At 41.3% G+C, this 17,914-nt stretch overlaps 1 protein-coding gene across 4 annotated transcripts in view; it reads right to left on the bottom strand.

Moving 5' to 3' along the window:
• Nucleotides 1-17,588, bottom strand: part of neurl1b (neuralized E3 ubiquitin protein ligase 1B) — a 27,950-nt gene extending 10,362 nt beyond the window's left edge. For 2 of the 4 annotated variants that reach the window (XM_085422178.1, XM_085422188.1), the window contains exon 1: nucleotides 17,341-17,588. In XM_085422178.1, the coding sequence (XP_085278304.1) occupies nucleotides 17,341-17,437 (97 nt within the window). In that variant the 5' untranslated portion in view covers nucleotides 17,438-17,588. Of the gene's footprint in view, nucleotides 1-816; nucleotides 1,046-17,340 lie in introns of those variants that run through there. The other 2 variants (XM_085422197.1, XM_085422205.1) reach the window with 1 other exon arrangement.
• Nucleotides 17,589-17,914: the final 326 nt, after the last annotated feature.

Below are 17,914 nucleotides of genomic sequence, written 5' to 3'. Positions count from 1 at the left end.
AGCGATCAGCAGCAAATATAGTTGCATATATTAAGAATGTGGCCTAGTTTCATATTTGTTCAGTTACTGTTTGTGGTGATTTTTCTTGTTTTGCTTCTTGATGTGTCCTTGTAGTGCGTGCCCTTGGTGATTTTAGTCTGTAATCATACCAGAATCTAAGGCAAATAAACAGCCAGATATTTGCTGTTAGTGCCACACATAAAGAGAAAAAAAGGAAGCGGGAAGTAAAAAGGGGGGGGGAAAGCTCAATCCTTTATCATAGCAATGATGACACTAAAAAAATGAAAATAAATAAATAAAATGCTTAAAATTTAAATCAATTTAATGTAAGTGTTGTATGTTCAACTAATTTGCAAACAGAAATATAACTGAGGGCAGGTTACCCACTTCCTCACTGTATGTTCTGTAGTTATTTATGAGCTAAATAACTGCCATATTATTTATGTAGCTACAGTTTATTAATGCCCAAGCATCAGATCCCCAGCATTAGCTTAAATAGTCACTTTTCTGACTATTTTCGATGCTAATGCTCTCAAAATTTTGAGGCCACATCCCTTTGTATAAACCTCGTAAATGATGCTTTCAAAGTGATTATGAGGAGAAACGCGACTGCTGCTGCTGCTGGAGCGCTCGCTTGGACTCGCTCCCTGAGAATCACGCTCTGCGCCCTCGTGATGGGAAGCGCGTCTGTACGCAGAGCGAACACAAGTAGGACAAGCCATGTGTATCACTGGGTATCAAACCGTTCCGCACAGACACCCTATCTTGTGTAAACATTACCAGCCTCGTTAATGATAAATCAGTAATGAGCCTCACCTATCAAAGGTTTAGGTGTTGAATTTCCCATTATATCCAGAAATTTCTCGCGCCGGCTGACAACTTAATCCCGATTGCAGTGCTTCTCTGTCCATCCATGTATCACGGGTCTGCTGAATATTTGCCTGGACCTGCTTCAGTCTTTAGTATCAGTGCCTTCCGATCGCTCTGTACCTCCCCGCTGGACCACCGACACGCTCTTCTTAATGTCAACAGCAAGCGCTGCGACAGGCAGATACCTCCAACTGGCGCACAGCAGCCCCCTCCTTTCTTTAGTACGGGCTCCCCTCTGCACGACTTTAAAGACACAGCGAGCATAGACACCCCCCCCCCCCCCCCCCCCCACCCCCACCTCTTCAAAAACATCTCAGAGCCTCTTAATAATTAATCGTGATTTAATCACCGCTATAATGAAGCCCCGTGGGCGTGTAGCCTTTAAGACAAACAGTATGTTTGATAGAGATGCAAAAGGAGAGTCTGTTGAGATATTTGCATATAATAACTGCATGCTGGAAAGTTTGGCAACAATAAAATGACCCCATCATGGCTGTTTAACGGATGTGGCGGTAGTAGTGGCAGGGGGTGGGGGTGAATTAATCTACATAAAGTTAACAGATAGATTGATAAATAGCAAAACTGTAAATCACAGAACCCTAAAGCAATATACACACCAATGGCAAGGGGAGCGACCCAGATTTTATCACTCACTCATAGAGTGCACGGCAGATAAGGATTCCACACTTTTGATAAAAGTCCAAGCATTGTATGAGGAAATCCCCTTTTTCCCCACCCTATCCTCTGTCCTCCCACAGCCTTGACTGCTGTGCTTCTCTCAAGCTGTTTCCTGTCTTCTGGACCGCACTGCTCTCTGAGGAGCCATGGCCTGCAGGGCTTGTAGGAATCAGAACATCAGTGAAGGGGGAGCTAGGAAAGCATGAGCATTACAGAAGCCCGAGGTGCAGCAGCAGCAGCAGCAGCAGTGTGACAAATATCATGAACAGAATCTGTTCTTGAAGAAATGGAAATGCATGAATATTTATGCTCGCAAATGATACGTCCTAGACGTCACCATCATGGCAGTGACTAATTGGAAAGCATGGCAGAATTAGGTGGTTCGTGTGTGCAGGTTGACTGTCAGCACAGTCAACCCGCCAATTTGCAAAGGGATGGGGGGGAGAAGTGCCGCTGGTTTCTGGTAGATGACAACATGGTCATATTTGATCTAACTCAATCTGAGGGCAAGCAAGCCTTGTGTGAGATGGTGTTTGGGTGAAGGCAGACTGTAACTAAATATAACTCAAAGACAAAAGCGTTTGTTTCTTGCTCCTCAATGCTGTTTGTTTTAGCAGGATATGGTGGCTCCTTATAAGCGCCTTGGTGAATGGTGTAGGGGGTGAAGCGAAGCAGAAGTGAAATTCCCCCTGCCCTCACCCTTGCCTCCAAAAAAAGAGTTGCTACTGCAAAGGGATTAACAAAGGAAGTGAATATGAGGCTGCAATGAGTTCTGCAATCAAGTTTAACACAACAGAGCTGCAGGAACAAGTGCTGCTACTTCCTCCTGATGCTTGATGTACTGTGTGAGTGCAGACTACAGGGTGTTAATGAAACCATCATGATTACTAGGCTCACTTTGCTCCAAAGAAAAAGAACTGTACTTTTTAGGATCGTTTTTTGCACAATCATTGCAGAAACAGTGGGGCATCTGCACAAATATCCACTGTGCGATACTTGGGGAAATACACTTTCTAGAAACTGCCTTCCTAAAAAATGACATCATCAATCTTTCCACACAGGGCCCTAATACAAATGGATGATAAATTACAGGGAAAAAACAACAAAGTGTCTTAGTAGGTGCTGAGCCACCACATCCTGCCAGGATAACTTCAATGAGCCTTGGCACCGACTCTCAACTGGAGGGATTAAACACCGCTCTTGCAAAAGATATTTCCTCATTTGGTGTTTGGATGAGAACGTCATCTGACACATCAGTCTAAAATCTGCCACAGGTGTCCAATTTTGGGTTGACATCTGGTAATTTTGAAGGCCATAAGAGATAATTTACATAACTTTAATGCTCATTAAGTCATGCAGCGACTCCTCGTGTCCTTTTAATGGAAGCATTGTCATCCTCAAAGAGACCACTGGCACTGGATAATTAGCCACTGAATAACTGAGAAATGGACCCAAAGCATATCAGCAAACTGCTTCCCAGAGTATAACAGAGCCATCAGGTCACTGTTTTAACTTGTCACATGCCCCTTCTCAATGTCATATACACCAATGAGGCATAATATAAGGATGTAAATTAGTTAGCTGCAGACCAGTCAGGGTTCCCATGCTGATCTCCATCCAATTATGATGCATGTGAGCATCATAATTGGACCGTGGAGCAATCGAAGGTGGCCTGGTCTGATGGATGACTGTTTCTTTTACATCATGTGGATGGATGGGTGTTTGTACTTACCTGGGGAACACCTGGCACCAGGATGCATTATGGGAAGAAGACAAGCCAGCAGAGGCAGTGTGATGCCTTGGGTCCTGCCATCCATGTGGATGTTACTTATGTCATGTGGCAGGATGAATGTTATTTCTCGGTTCAACCCACTTTCGGCCTGACGCATTAGGGGGGCGCTACTATAAATAGCGGCCATTTGAGCGTTCCTGGATCGCTTACCTGTGATCTCCTTTTTGGTCACCTGACTTCCCTTGGTGTTGCAGAGATCATTTGCGGGTTACCCTTCTGAAGCCTCCATCGCGGCTGGAAGGTGTTTTGTCATTGTAGTGCGTACATTACCTTACTTGGTGGTAAACAGGTATTGTTTTTAGGTCGTAGCTGTAGAAGCCTCCTATGAGCCACTCTGCTCATGATTCGTGACGCTGTTTACTCAGTTTTGTTACGATCTCTGCCTTTTATTGTTCTTTTATAGTAAATACTTACTATGCTTTGCAGGAAGTGTGGGCCTTAGTTTTACAGAACGCTAAGCTAACTGAAGTGCTGCTGCTTTGCTTTTACTGTCTGTTCCTGTCGCGAGGTTTCTTTTCCTGCTGCTGCCAGCCTTTTAAAGTGGAAGTCAGCGTGGACAGCGGCCATATGCATGCTGCTTATTAATAAATTGTCAAACTGTTTTTTATCATCGAACCTCGTCTCTGTGCTGAGTATAACAAACCTAAGTGCCTTCTTGGTGATCAGTATTACTTCCAGTATTCTTCTGGGTGAAATTCCCAGGGTGGCGTTGTCTTTTAAACTGTGAAGAGTATTTACTTTATTCCCACCTCGTGCTGCTACACTTATATACTATGTACCTAATCATTGTTTCAGACCATGTACACCCTTTCATGGATGGCTGTGGCCTCTTTCAGCAGAAATGGTTCAGCAAAGGTTCGAAAAGCACAGGGATGAGTTTGAGGTGCTGAATTGTTCTCCAAATTCCCCAGATCTCAATCCAATCCTTCATCTCTCTAGGATGACAAACAAGTCCAATCAACGGAGGCCCAACCTCGCAAGTTGCAGGACTTGCAGGATCTATTGCTAACATGTTGGTGACAGATACCCCAGCACACCTTCAGGAGTCTAGTGGAGTTCATGTCTCAATGGGTCAGGGCGGTAAATCAAAAGTGAGACCAGGACCATATCAGGCGGGATGTCATAATTTTATGCCCGAGTGGTGTATTTGTATTTAGCGATATACATATTACTTGATTTTGCATACGAGTAAACACACTGTGTATTCCCACAGTGTAGTTTTTAGTGTACCAGTTACACTCTAACTAAACTATGACCTTCTCCTAATTCTAAAAAAAAAAAGATGTGGCTTCTAAAATCAATGAAGCAACATATTTTTGTTAAAGAGCTAAAAAAAAATAATCTAAACCAAATCAATGTAGTGAAAAAACTGTGGTCCCAAAAGGGGCATAAATCACATTCTCCTTGGTAACAGTGTTAGAATTTGACAAAACAGCACTATTGCATTTGGAAATGGTTTGGTTTAACTATAAGTGACAAAGTCCTCTAAGGGGTGTAATAATTATAACATGGGGCAAAGAAGGAACTGAGGTGGCATTAACCGAACATCAGATATTAACACGTAAGACTGTTGTTCATTTCCCTATTAACTCAAAGACCACTGTCTAACCTTAATCACGCACACCTGGCATAAACCACAATTTGGCCCATCAAACAGAAGTGCTTTAACTGGGGGGAGGTGATGTGCTGTTTCACATCAAATTTATTTTAAGCTCTGACTTTCAATTTACACTTTCCTGTGGCACTAAGGAGCCATGTACACTGGCAAGCTTTTGAGATTTTGGTGTGATTAGTGAGTGCGAGGTGCGAACGTGGATTAATCCAGAGCGGAAAACACCAGCAAAGCCAGCTGAAGCGACATACAGTCCAGAGGAAAAGCTGCATCTTTAGAGCAACGGTGTGCTCTAAAATACATAATAATGCATACGGTCCCCCTTTGGGATATTAAGCATGTGTAATGCAGTGATATCAATGGCTCCTACAGCGAATCAAGTTGTTTCCAGAGGAGGAGGGCAGACATGCCTCGTTTGCTCAAGGAAACTTGGCCCGCGGCAGCTTGACTGCTGCCATGCAGAGCAGCGCAGTGACTGGTCCTTGGACAGCAAAGTGTTACGTTTGCAGTATTTTAAATCTCTTTAAAGATTCAAAGGCATGTGTAGAAATGCTGAGCAGATGGCTGTTTGGGAAGGTTTGTGTGTGGTGGTCTCAGTATCAGGGGGAGGGCTGCTGTCCAAACCCCAGCCACTGATCTAATGGATGAAGTGAGTCATACCCACCTTCAATGTGAACACAACCATCTCCATCAAACACACATGGGCCAGCACAATAAGCCGCATTCATACAACAATGTTTTTCTGGTCACCTTTTTTGTTTTTGTGCACTGTTTTCTACTACGGTGCATTCACATCTGTTTCCAATGTGTCCTCCTGTCTTTTCATTAGGTCGACTCTTAACGGGCCACTGGAGTCAAGCACCTGCTTTTCAAAAAACGCAGTAAGAGTTCAACTATTGCCATGGCCATTGTGTCAGTAAAAAGCCTCTCACGTAGATGATGAAACACTCAACGTTTAAAAAAAAAAAGAAAGATACAGTTTTTTGTTTTGTTTTATAAATCAAAGCAACTGTGCAGCATTTGCCTTTAATTGGAGCCATTTTAGGAGGAGTTCTTGCCATGTGCTTGGTGCCCTCACAGACTGTTTTAATTTGCAAAATCCTCAGACTGAATGCTGTGGTAGTTTCAAGAAGACAAAATGCTTGGTTTCACTTTTGCAATTTCACATTTCAGTAAATTAAAAACACCACTGGTAGTGAATCGCTGACGAGTGGTGTAAATTGAGAAGATGATGCAGTGTAATGCAGTCGTTTGACAATCTGAGCTTTTTAAAAATGATGTTATCTATACATAATTTAAAAAAACTAAAACCTAATTATACATATATATGAAGAAAGGGGTGAAAGATGACAGTTAAAGGAATGCAAATCTTGAAAGGTGGGCACACATGGCTGAAATCCACAGCTGGAAGTGAAGAGTGGATGACACAGTAATGTTAATAATGGTAAAGGACATAGTAACTGTGGTATGGGGGGGATTTCCTGATTCAATTTCCATTGAGGGAGTCTAAATCATGACATTATGTAACATGTCAGGCCCTAGCTTTAAATGACCTCTGCTACTCTGACAATGGAAGCAGAAGCAAGGCGGCACTGAGAGAAAAACAAAATCTGATGTTATTCAGCATTTTAGATGCACAAAAATTTGCTACATCTTACTAAATTGTAATTTCTGGTAGTGAAACATGAAGCTGTGTCATGGCTCCTCCATGTTGTTTCAGGCCTCACTGTCAGTGGGAGGCTTGCTAAAAATGTCCTTTCAATGCATTTAACCAGATGCACAGACAGTCTTCTTCCTCCATCTGTTCTATTGTCTCGATGTTCTCTGGGATGAGGAGCGGATGCACCACCAGAGGAGATGCAGGAAATACTCTTGGCCGAGAACGTCTTCTAGCCTCTCGCACACTGTCTTCAGATTCAGGTGTGGCTCAAGACGGTGGTCGAATTAAGGTATTGCCTAATGCGAAATTCATACCCTTACAAAAAATTTCCATTACGGTATAAGTTGGAGAAGTCTTCAAAAGCACACACACTGTGTTGCGTAGACATATAATCTTAATGTGTTCCTTATGCATTCATCTTTTAATCTACTAGACTGTAGCTTATTTGATGTAGTGGAAAACTACAGTTGTCAGAGGGCTCATCGGATCTCAGACTGGTCTCCAGTCTAAAGAGGAATAGGAAGGCTTATTGATGCCCGGGTCAAGGTCTTTGTCATCTTTAACATGACTCCACACAAACAGCCACAGGCTCACTCCACACAGTCTGTCAGGCATGCTCCAGAAAGAGATGTTTTTGTCGAGCACTAAAATTTACGAGCTAAAGCCATATATTTTTAATCATCATTGAAGAACGGTGAAAAATAAAAGGGGATCTCGTGAAGATTAAAAGTAAATAATGCCCCAATAAACAGAGGTCTGTGTAAATATGTGCGTTTATAACCAACCCGGTCTCACCGCAGTGTAAATATATTTTTAAGGGATCATATTTTGAAAGGCCGGGTAGATGTTGTCAACCCGCAGCCTTCCACTGCTGCACCGCAGTTGTGTAAAGTCCCGTGCCATATTCACATTAATCCTGTGAGGGCTACAAAAGTGAGGCAGTGAATTCTTGTGGTCTGTATTAAACAACAAAGCTATATTTAAGAAAATTCCAATTAAGCCTCTTAACATCATTAGAGTTTATGACACCGTTCAAAAGCAAACTACCTCCCAAGCAATTTAAGGCTTGTCAGAATTTGCCTTCCGGGTCCCAAATTCGAACCTCTAAATTGATTCACTCTCAACTATTCAGCGGAAAAGAATTCACAATCTCATTAGAGAAACTCAAGTGGTTTGAGGGGAACTAAACTGCTGAGCAGCCAAGTTTAGGGACTTTTCAGCTACAACCATTTTGCCATTTTAATCCATGCCTTTATGTAGTTTCCCTTTCATGTGTTCATCACGTAATATAATGTCTCGCTAAAGCCGGAGCAGCATTTTATTAATGTTCCTGAAAAGTGGAGCGTTCAGTTTGTGAAGCATTGAAGTGTGCTGGTAAGCTTTAAATGACATGACAGAATAATGTGGACTTTATAGGAGACATACAGGCTTGTGTGTTACAGTTAGAGCTGGATATTTCCTTTCATTTGTTTGCAAACCGCTCCCCCAGTAACCTTGACCACAAAGGGCTCGATGACCGAGGGCAGACCCTGAGGTTATGACACAAAATACTTTTGCTATTATTACCATGTCGGTCACAGTGTACATGAGATCTAAGCCCAGGTTCAGCAACAAACCTGGCTAAGCTCTCAGTTCAAGAAAAAAAGTTTCTATGAAGTCAAAAACAAAACAAAAGACACAGGAACAACAGCCAGCAGCCGTCAAACCCAATCCTGAAAATGGTGGGATACTGGGTAAGACGCAAATAAAAACAGAATGCAATGATCTGCAAACCTCATAAACTCTCAATTTATTCATAACAGAAAATAGAAAAGATATCAAATGTTAAAACTGATAAAAAGATGAAGGGGCTAAGGTTGTGGACATGAGGTCGACCAGAGCACCAGTGACCCCTATATCCATCCATGGAGTCTCTACAAGAAAGGCCAAAGCTGCCTCTACTTTCTGAGACGACTGAGGTCCTTTGCCATCTGCTCAGGATTTCTTGTGGTGTCCAGTGCCATCCTATGTGCTTTGGTGCGCTGGGGCAGCAGATTGACAGTAGTGCATATCAACAGACTCAATAAACTGATCTGCAAGGCCAGTAACGTTGTGGCTGTGAAGTCTGACTCTCTGGTAGAGGTTACTGTCGATACTGGAACATCTCACGCTGGACAGCCACAGGAGGACATTCACCAGAAGCTACGTCCAAACTGTGGCTGGACTATTTTCACTTACATTATCTTGTTTATACTGTTGTACATTGTATTCTTTAACTTTGGAATATCTAATCTAAAACTATGCTTTGAGTGCCTTAGTTGGACTTATGAGTCTGCATTTTCTATCTTTTGTGTTTACATTTTTATGCCTGCAACAAAACAATTTACCCCCGGTGGGATTAATAAACTGCTATGCTATTTCATTTTAAGAAAAATAAGAAAAATTTCATGTCTGGTAGAATCTGATGCCAGCAACACGTCTCAGAAAACTTGGGACAAGGCAACGAAAGGCTGTAAAAGTAAGTGGTACTAAAAACAAACAGCTGGAGAACATTTTTACAACTAATTAGGTTAATTGGCAACAGGTCAGTGACACAATTAGGTATAAAAAAGAGTGTTAGTGAGGCAGATGTGCAGATGTTCACCAATTTGCAAAGAACAAAATGTCCAACAGTTTCAGAATAATGTCCCAGAACATAAAATTGCAAAGAATATTTCATCGTGTATTGTCAAATATCTTCAAAAGATTCAGAAAATCTGGAGAAATCTCTGTGCGGAATGGACAAGACTGAAAATCGGTACTGGGTGCCCGTGATCTTCGGGACCTCAGATGGCACTGCATTGAAAAGAGCGATGAAAGCACTCCGTCATGGAAGTCACTGCCTGTGAACCCAGTTTTCCAGGCAATGCAAAGAAATACATACGAAGCCGTACGTAAACGAAGTTAAAATGGACTGAGGCAAACTGGAAAACCGATCCGTGGTTAGAAGACTCGAATTTGAAATTGTTGTTATCAGTGCTCAGTTCAAACGCCTGTATCTCTGCTATAAAGGGAAATCAGTGCCTATGGAATTGGCAGCTGGCACATCTGGAAAGGCACCATCAATGCTGAAAGGCACAAGTACAAGTCATAGAGCAACATATGCTTCCATCTTTTTCAGGGAAGTCCTTACATATTTCAGCAAGACAATGCCAAACCTCACACTGCCCCTATTCCAACAGCATGGCTTTGTAGTAGAAGAGTCCGGGTACTGAAGTGGCCTGCCAACAGTCCAGACCTTTCACCAGCTGAAAACATTTGACCCATCATGAAACAAAAAATACGACCAACAAGACCCAGGAGCAGCGAGCAGCTAGAATCCTATGTTAGACAAGAATGGGACAACATTCCTCTCACAAAAGTCGAGCAGCTGATCTCCTCACTTCCCAGATGACAGACAGTTATTAAAAGAAGAGGAGATCCTATACAGTTGTAAACATGGCCCTCTCCCAACTTGTTTGAGACATATTGCTGCCATGAATAGAAAATGACCTTGTTGTTTTCTTAAAATAGTAACTGTTCTAAGTTTAAACATTTTATAAGTGTTTTATTGTGAATTTTAAAAGTGGGCTTATGTTTTTTTTCCCTTGGAAATCACTGCATTCTTTTTTTATTGACATTTGGCACTGCATCTCAGCTTACTGGAATTGCGTTTCTTTGACCATTAAGGTCCACCTGATTTGTCTCACAGTCCAAAAGGAGAGGGGCATATGGAGGAGCAGACAGCTACTGCATTACATAAATGCATATTTCCATTCAGCACTCATCTCTTTCCATTGCTCTGCAGTTTGTAGCCAGAGACAGTATGACAGACATAAGCTGCATGTAGGGTAACCTCCCTGTAACTCTAGCTTTCCTGTTTTTCTACTAATTGCCCCTTCTCTGGCACTCTCTTGGGGGTTAGGAGTGATACGCAGGACTGTTCTGCTGAAAATTTCCCATACAAGGCAGAAAAAATACAGTGTTCTGCACATGTCAAAAGTCGTAGAAGCTACTTTGTTGCTCCGGTCAATGCCTAATTTATCGGCGCCTGAGCTTTAAATGTTATCAAAATAGTAAAACTCCCTCTGGGTTCACCTTATGGCTGATGATAGATGCCTATTATTTTTGTGATTTCACCACAGTTTGTGTATTCTAACCACCTCCCAAAAAAAATTATCCCCCGATCAAAAACATCTGAGCAAACTAAAACAGAGGCTCTAACACAAAGCAGTTTTTGTTCTCCACTGGACTGTGCACCATGAAGGACATATAAATGAAACTCCAGGGGGCACATAAGTCAGGCCTCTCCTTCCCTAGTTCTGGGTGCATGAGTCACTCGTGTCAACTGTCATAAAAGAAATTCAAGCCACTAGCAGCACCAGAGGTTCAGTAATAACGTGCTGTTCTTTTTGGTATCTAGGCCAGTTTGAAGGCCCGCAGCTCTGCTCACTGACCCTTAAATGAAGAGGCTCGAGTTTGTCTTATAACACATATCATGCCAACTAGCACATCTTTACTTTAACGGTAAAGTTTAATTAGCAAATTTAATATCATTAAAATGTTTAGCGGATGGCAGCATCAAGCAGAGACCTCTGGTGAGGAAAACTGGAAACCAGTGCCAAAAATTGCAGTTCCTGAAATTGCCACTTGAGGCTTACTCCAAAACTGAGTCAATCTCCATAAAGTATAAATAAACATGCTTACAGTTACAAGACCAAAGCATGATTTAAAGGAATCATCTGATAAGATGAACAGAGAGTCCAATTTTATTTTCATTTTACTTGTATGTTACTTATCTAGCACATCTCTTTGTCTATGTGAGGCTAATGCTATCAGGCTAATACTTTTGCTAGCATTAAAGAGCAAATAACTTAGAAGTCCACATTCCTGTCCAAATATGGTCACATTTGGCTCTATAACAACAAAATATTGACAGTCTTCAAATGACTCATGATAAAGTCTTCAAACTACGACATTGCAACCATTTGGTCACATTGCAGTTGCTGTGTTTAACGTCTATATACAGTCCATGACAAGTCTTTGTTTAAAGTCCAACGGAGAATCACATCATTCTGCTTTCAATAAAAGTAACAATTTTAGTACATTTTTATATATTTTACCTGTAATCTTAGCTGCCCATTTTGCTTCCTTTCCTGCTGCTATGTCCTTGTCTTTTACCCTATTGCCTCGTTGCATGTTTTTTTCCCCCCCACTATTTTAAAACAAAGCAGCAACATGTAGTCAGAGAAACATCTTGAGCTGAGGCATGCTCCCTGCCTCGCTGCTGACTCGGGTGGGTGTAGCTAATTACAGAGCAGGTCCCGTATTGTCCAGGTCTCCAGGGAAACAGCTTTCATCCATCCCTAGTTCCCATGGTGCAGCTTGAAGCTAAGGTGTGCGTACTGACTCTTCTGCTAGCGACCATGCTGTTTGGGACGGATGCACTTCACTGAGCACATTTAGGCTGTTTTCTTTCCTGCTGCTTGAGATATAACTTCAAGATCAACGAGTGAGATGCACAGCATAACAGATCAGTGATGGTGAGTCCATAAAAAATGATCAAATCAGTCAGCAAATGACACAAAAATCATGGCACCCCTCTTGTTATGTGATTCAGGTGTTTATACAGAGGTTTCTCTTACAACTATATATTTGATACTCTACAAACAGAGAGAATTTTTCAGGAAATATGAAGACAGAAAATTATACTGGCTAGCCGGGTATCTGCATCTTATCACTGTCTCTCCAGACAAAGCAGAAGAAAAATAAACGATGTATGTGGTAAAACATTGCTCCTCGACAGATTTGCAAAACTGTGACTGTAGTTCAAACATGACGCTAAGACAAATAGGCAGCCAAAGTTTTCCTGCGATTCAGATCATCTTGTTTTGGTTGACCCAATCAGACTTCAATGCCAAAATAAACACCTTTCTCACATAGAAGTGCAAGAATGATTATTTTTTTTGTGAGAATTACTTTTTTGTTTGTTTCTAATCGCAAAATAAGACAGATGAATGATGAACTTTCTAAACTTCAGAGTGAAAGCAAAGGACCGCTTTGATTTATTCAAAGTAAACTCATGGTTCTGAACAAAAATATTTGGAGAAACTGATGAAATCTTGATATATACAATTTAGCTACTCATATCTTGTGTTTTTGTAGATTTCATGACTAACATGTTGATTTTTTTCCCCTGTACAAAATATTTTCGATTTTCTTTTCTCTAAATCATATAAAGGTGGCCAGCATCTGACATTCAAATGTAGCTGTTAATTCAACTGTCATAAAAATCTAGCAAAGCTGGAATGTGCTGAACTGGACACAAGCTGCTATCCGCAAGCCCAACTCCAAAGACAAACTGCATGTCGGCCATCAAAGACAACTGCCGTGGAAAGGCACGCACCAGCGGGAACTCTGTAAGAGGATATCATGTCCAGGACCTTGTGAGATGTTACAATGTACAGTATGCAGTTAAAATTTTCAGGTAAACAACAGGGCCCAGTAACAGGTAAAGACTGCAGCTCTGGAATTTGTTCTTATTTTATCCAGGAGAGGAAAGACGAAGTTGTGGGTGCCAGAAAACCCCAATGCGTAAACTTTTATTTGAAGCAGGAAAACCGAGTCAATTTCACAGACGCTCTGTTCCCCTATAACACTTCTACACTGCTGAGTGCTTCCGCCCATCTGTTCCCCTTTTCCTGTTCTCTCTCTGCAGCCAATGGGTCAATCACCAGCCACACCCTTTATCGTAACCCCCCTCCCCTTCTAGCATCATTTGGTGGGCTTTTTTGGACTTGTTATTTTTCTTATCTCTCCTTAAAGCAACCCCTCTTTCCTTTCCTACTCCATGACCCTCTTTTTCTCTCCCTCGCTCTCTCGTCATGACATCGTTCATGTGACACGTGTGGGAAACTTCTGCAGGGCCCCTGCTTCAGACAGGACACTGATATACTGAGAGTGCTGGATGACAGGGCTATTTTTGGAGCTTGTAAATATGAGAACTTCCTTTCCTAAAGTATATCTAATATCCCAGGGGATTAGCAACAACAAGAGACATAATTACTGTGTGTCTGTTATCAATTAGAGTGCAGCTTCTACTGCTTTTCTCTATGTTTTATTGATAAGACAGAGATCCACAGTACCAGCCCTTTTCCAAGGCTAGCCTACAAGTTGCACAACAAAATCCTTTTGTCTGTATGATAGCATTTTCAGGCACTTCCACGTATTATGCAGTGTTACACTTAGGTCATAGAGAGACATAGAGTCCATCATCACAGTGTGAAAGTGAGGCTCAAGTCCTGTTGATGTTTTTGTGACTGCCAAGACTCATCCATGAGACATTACACCACAATGCACCAACAACAAATGCATACTTCAGGGTGAAAGGCAGAATTATAGCGTGCTGGTGGGCAGACAGCTGTGGACATCAAGGACAAGCAATCCTTATTATACTTTTTTTTAAGTCTGCTTGGACTCCGCCTCGACGAGGTATGCATCCATGTTGGTGCATTGTTGTGTAGCGCTTTGCAAAAAAAGCAGATCTATGATGTTTTTCTCCTTTCTGCAGCTCTCACAATCCAAGTTTAGACTCAATCATTTTTTACGTTTTGCCAACACCTTGACTCATAAGCGTGCAAGTATAAATGCAAACCCCTTCTACAGTGTAGGCCCTTTAACGCAGTACTTGAAATTAGGCTTTCACCCCAAGATTTATGGAGCCATCCCAGCACACGGTTCAGAAGGTAGTCAAACCTTCTCCCCTGTTTGGAAGTGAAGAGACAAGACAAGGAGCAAAATAAAGTGGAAAGATAATTGAATTTGACCTTTGGAGGAGGAAGCTGAGGCTGCGATAAGGGAGATCTGGGGTTTGTTGCCAGTGTTTTAACAGAAAACAGACCACACAGCATGAGAGCCGGGAACTGCTCTGAACAGCCGCAAACGGATTAGCTCTAACCAACTGACTGGACCTATTTATAAAATTGAAATCAGTATTAAAAATGTATGGCGACTGCTTACAGCGTGACTTCCCATCAATGAAGATGATTAATAGGTGATATATATGCACCGAATATTACTGCCGAAATGATAATGTCTTTCATATTCTTTCTTCTTTTGCCTCTCTCTGTCACAGGCGCACGCACAGCCGAGTGGTCATAAATAAAGTCAGCGCTGCTTAATGTTTAACTGAATCCCTCTTTGCCACCCAAGAGCTTTGTTATGAATGAGGGAAATGAACAAGTTCACACAAAGGACATTCTTATTTTGATATTCATATAAAATGCAGGCAATCTGTAACACATACAGCATGCAACCTAAACATGCATGAGATCTGAAGACAACAAATCAAATTCTGCTCTTTTTTTTCTACAACCACTTCTCTCCTCCGCCTCATTGTAATTTGAAACACCAGCCTGGCAGATGCTATCAGGTCTTCTGCTGATTTAAATGCTTTAAAAGTACCATTAGTCCTATAAAGAGAAACCCTCTTGTTCTGTGAAGCTTTTAAATATAGGAAAAACCCAATGAGCGGTCACTAGACAGTCACATTTGTTGCCTGAAGCAAAAAGACATAAGGATCTACTTGCACTTCATTGCAGAATAAGCATGCAGCTGCTTCACAGAATGAACAATGGATGCTTAAATAGAAACAAGTGTTTCTGTCCAGTGCTGCGACTTAATCCAGGGAAAGACTCCGATGAAAGATGTAGTTCAGCTTGTCCACTAAAGTCCAATGAAGTCATACTTCGACTTGCCAGTTCAATCCTGAAGTGCTGATCCCTCTAATAGGGTCCCTCCATAGAGCGATATCAATATGATACAATGGCACCACCTAGTGGCGCATATGCGCATTTCTAAAACGCATTCCTCTGCGATCATAGCAAGTACAGAATGTTTATATGTACGTGATTAAAGAGAAAAAAGATGCCAATGTCTATTGAAAATAAAATAAATAAAAAAAACTGTGTAGATGTATAGAGGCATAAATAAATACAGGAAAAAGAAAGAAACAATAGTGGGACCAAAAATTTGAAAACACAGTCAGTTTGTATATTTTCCTTGCTTCGAGATTACATTAGTTCTCCACCAGTCACTTCCTTGTCTGTACTCACAAGCTTTTTTGTGTGTTTCTCATCAGCCCCTCGGGGGTGTTGGGGAAGCTATGAAGTGGCCTCTTTTAACCTCTCTCAGCCCACATGGACCTCAATATAGCAACAATATGAGCAACAGGCATTTCCTGTCTGTCTGAAAAAGCAAATACAGAAGTTTAGTTTGATTAGGGTGTGGGGAAAACGTGAAGACACTGGAGAAGGGTTTCAGCTACAAAATGTGTTGTTTTTTTGTTTTATGTGAAAGTACAAAGTTTAATGTTAAAAGTATATGAAAAAGAGCCAGAAAACATGACTGGAATTCATATTATTGTGGGACAATTGCGTGTGGTGCTATGAATAACCCTGCATTCATTAAGGCTCCATTGTACGGTGGCTTATACATTCACCTAACACATGAAACATTCCTAGTACGATCCCAGTAGGAGACACAAATGGTTGTGTCAGGAAGGTCATGTGGTCTAAAGACCTGCCAAATCAAAACATGCTGGTGAACAGAGGCGTGTCCAAAAGAGAGGCGTGGGGAGGACCAGTGCCACCTAACCCATAACTGATGCCCCCCACTAAAGATATGATATATGAACTAAAGCACTACTTATATCTAAAGTACTGCTATTATATCTTACAATTAAACACCATTAGATGAGCACATGGATAGGGCTAGTAGGGATGTAACTGAGTGCATTTATTCAGGTTGAATATTCTTCTACTTTAACTAAGTAGTTCCATGTTATTCTGCTTTCTGCTTTTACTCCATTATATTTCAGATGCAGTTTTTACTCATTGTACTCAATATTGTTTAGTTTAACATTTTAGTTGCCTATTATTTTGTAAAGTAATTGTATTATTATAGCTAAAGCTACAACAATTATATAATAACAGCAATAATAACGATCCAGTTATATCATGAATAAGATTATGAAAAGTCATTCAACATAAGGAGTACTAGTTTTTAGGCCCACCTAAAAACTCTAATCAAAATTCAAGAGAAAGTGATACATTTCCTTGAAATTTTTGTTGAATATACATATAAAACAACAGGTTTTTGAATGCAAATTTTTAATGCTATCCAGTCATACACAAACAGATAAGGCCAACGTGTGACCCACCTTCCACTGGGACACAAACTTCATTATGGTTCAGTAAATTTAGGTCAGAGTACTATCACAACCTTACTTCCTCCTATTATGGGTTTAAATTTACTTTTTTATATAAATAAATGTATATAAATATGCAACTGTACAAACTTGTCAGTAACTTCAAACTGAATTTTTGTTACTACTGTTGCCCACCTGCAGTACCCTCACAACCCACCAGGGGGCACTGGCCCACACTTTGGCAGTACTAATAATAATCATCACATTGTCACATAATAACCACTTTGTCCTGGTTCTGTAACAAGAACCAGAGCCATAGATGAGTCTGTAAGTCATGTCTTTTTAAGCCAGTTTCTACATCAAATTCCTTTGCAGTACCTCTGCTGTGCTCTTGATCTCCTGAAAACGCCCCTACTCATGGCTAAGGGAGCAGCCACAGATGTTTTTTGTTTTTGTTTTGTTTTTTTAACTAAGATTTAACAGATTGAAATGATACACACAGAGAAATAAAGTGTAAGGCTTACCCTCTGTGCTGCAGCTCAGCTTCTTTTCTCTGCTGGAGAGGGGCAAACCAAACAAGCCAGAGGGAATGCTCAAGTTTGAAGAGTGGTTATTTCCCATGTTGTCTCCCCCAGAAAACAACACTTCACATTTATCACTACAGAGCTTCTCTTGTCGTGTACAGTCTCTGCAGACTGGCGGGATAGTGAAAGTCTGCTTCTTTTATTGCTAAAACCATCCCGCCAGAAATTTGAAGGGAGTAAACACAGCCACGTGGCTTTAGCTGTCTCTTTATTTGGTCCAATAAAATCCCAGCCGGGAAGGGAAGGACGTTAGCACGTGCGGAAGGTGTGTGAGTATGCGCGCGCGGACCGTTAGCTATACACACGTGGTAGGGAGGCTTTTTTTTCTTCTTCTGTTTTTTTTTTTCTTTTGCAGCCCAAACGGCAGTTTCTAAAAGAGGGAAGTGGGCGTGCGCAGTAACCCCGACCTTGAAAGGTGGGCGCGAGACAGTGTTAATGTTTGGAGGGAAAATTATTTGTTTTCAAAAGCAGCTCTCCCAAAGGGCAAATAATGGAAAACTAGATTCAGTGGATT

Source organism: Rhamphochromis longiceps, linkage group LG2 (genome assembly GCF_057381845.1).
Source record: "Rhamphochromis longiceps isolate RC_006_pf linkage group LG2, R_longiceps_female_GT1.1, whole genome shotgun sequence".
In the NCBI taxonomy this organism is placed as follows: Eukaryota; Metazoa; Chordata; class Actinopteri; order Cichliformes; family Cichlidae; genus Rhamphochromis; species Rhamphochromis longiceps.
This window is presented reverse-complemented; position numbering and strand designations above follow the sequence as displayed.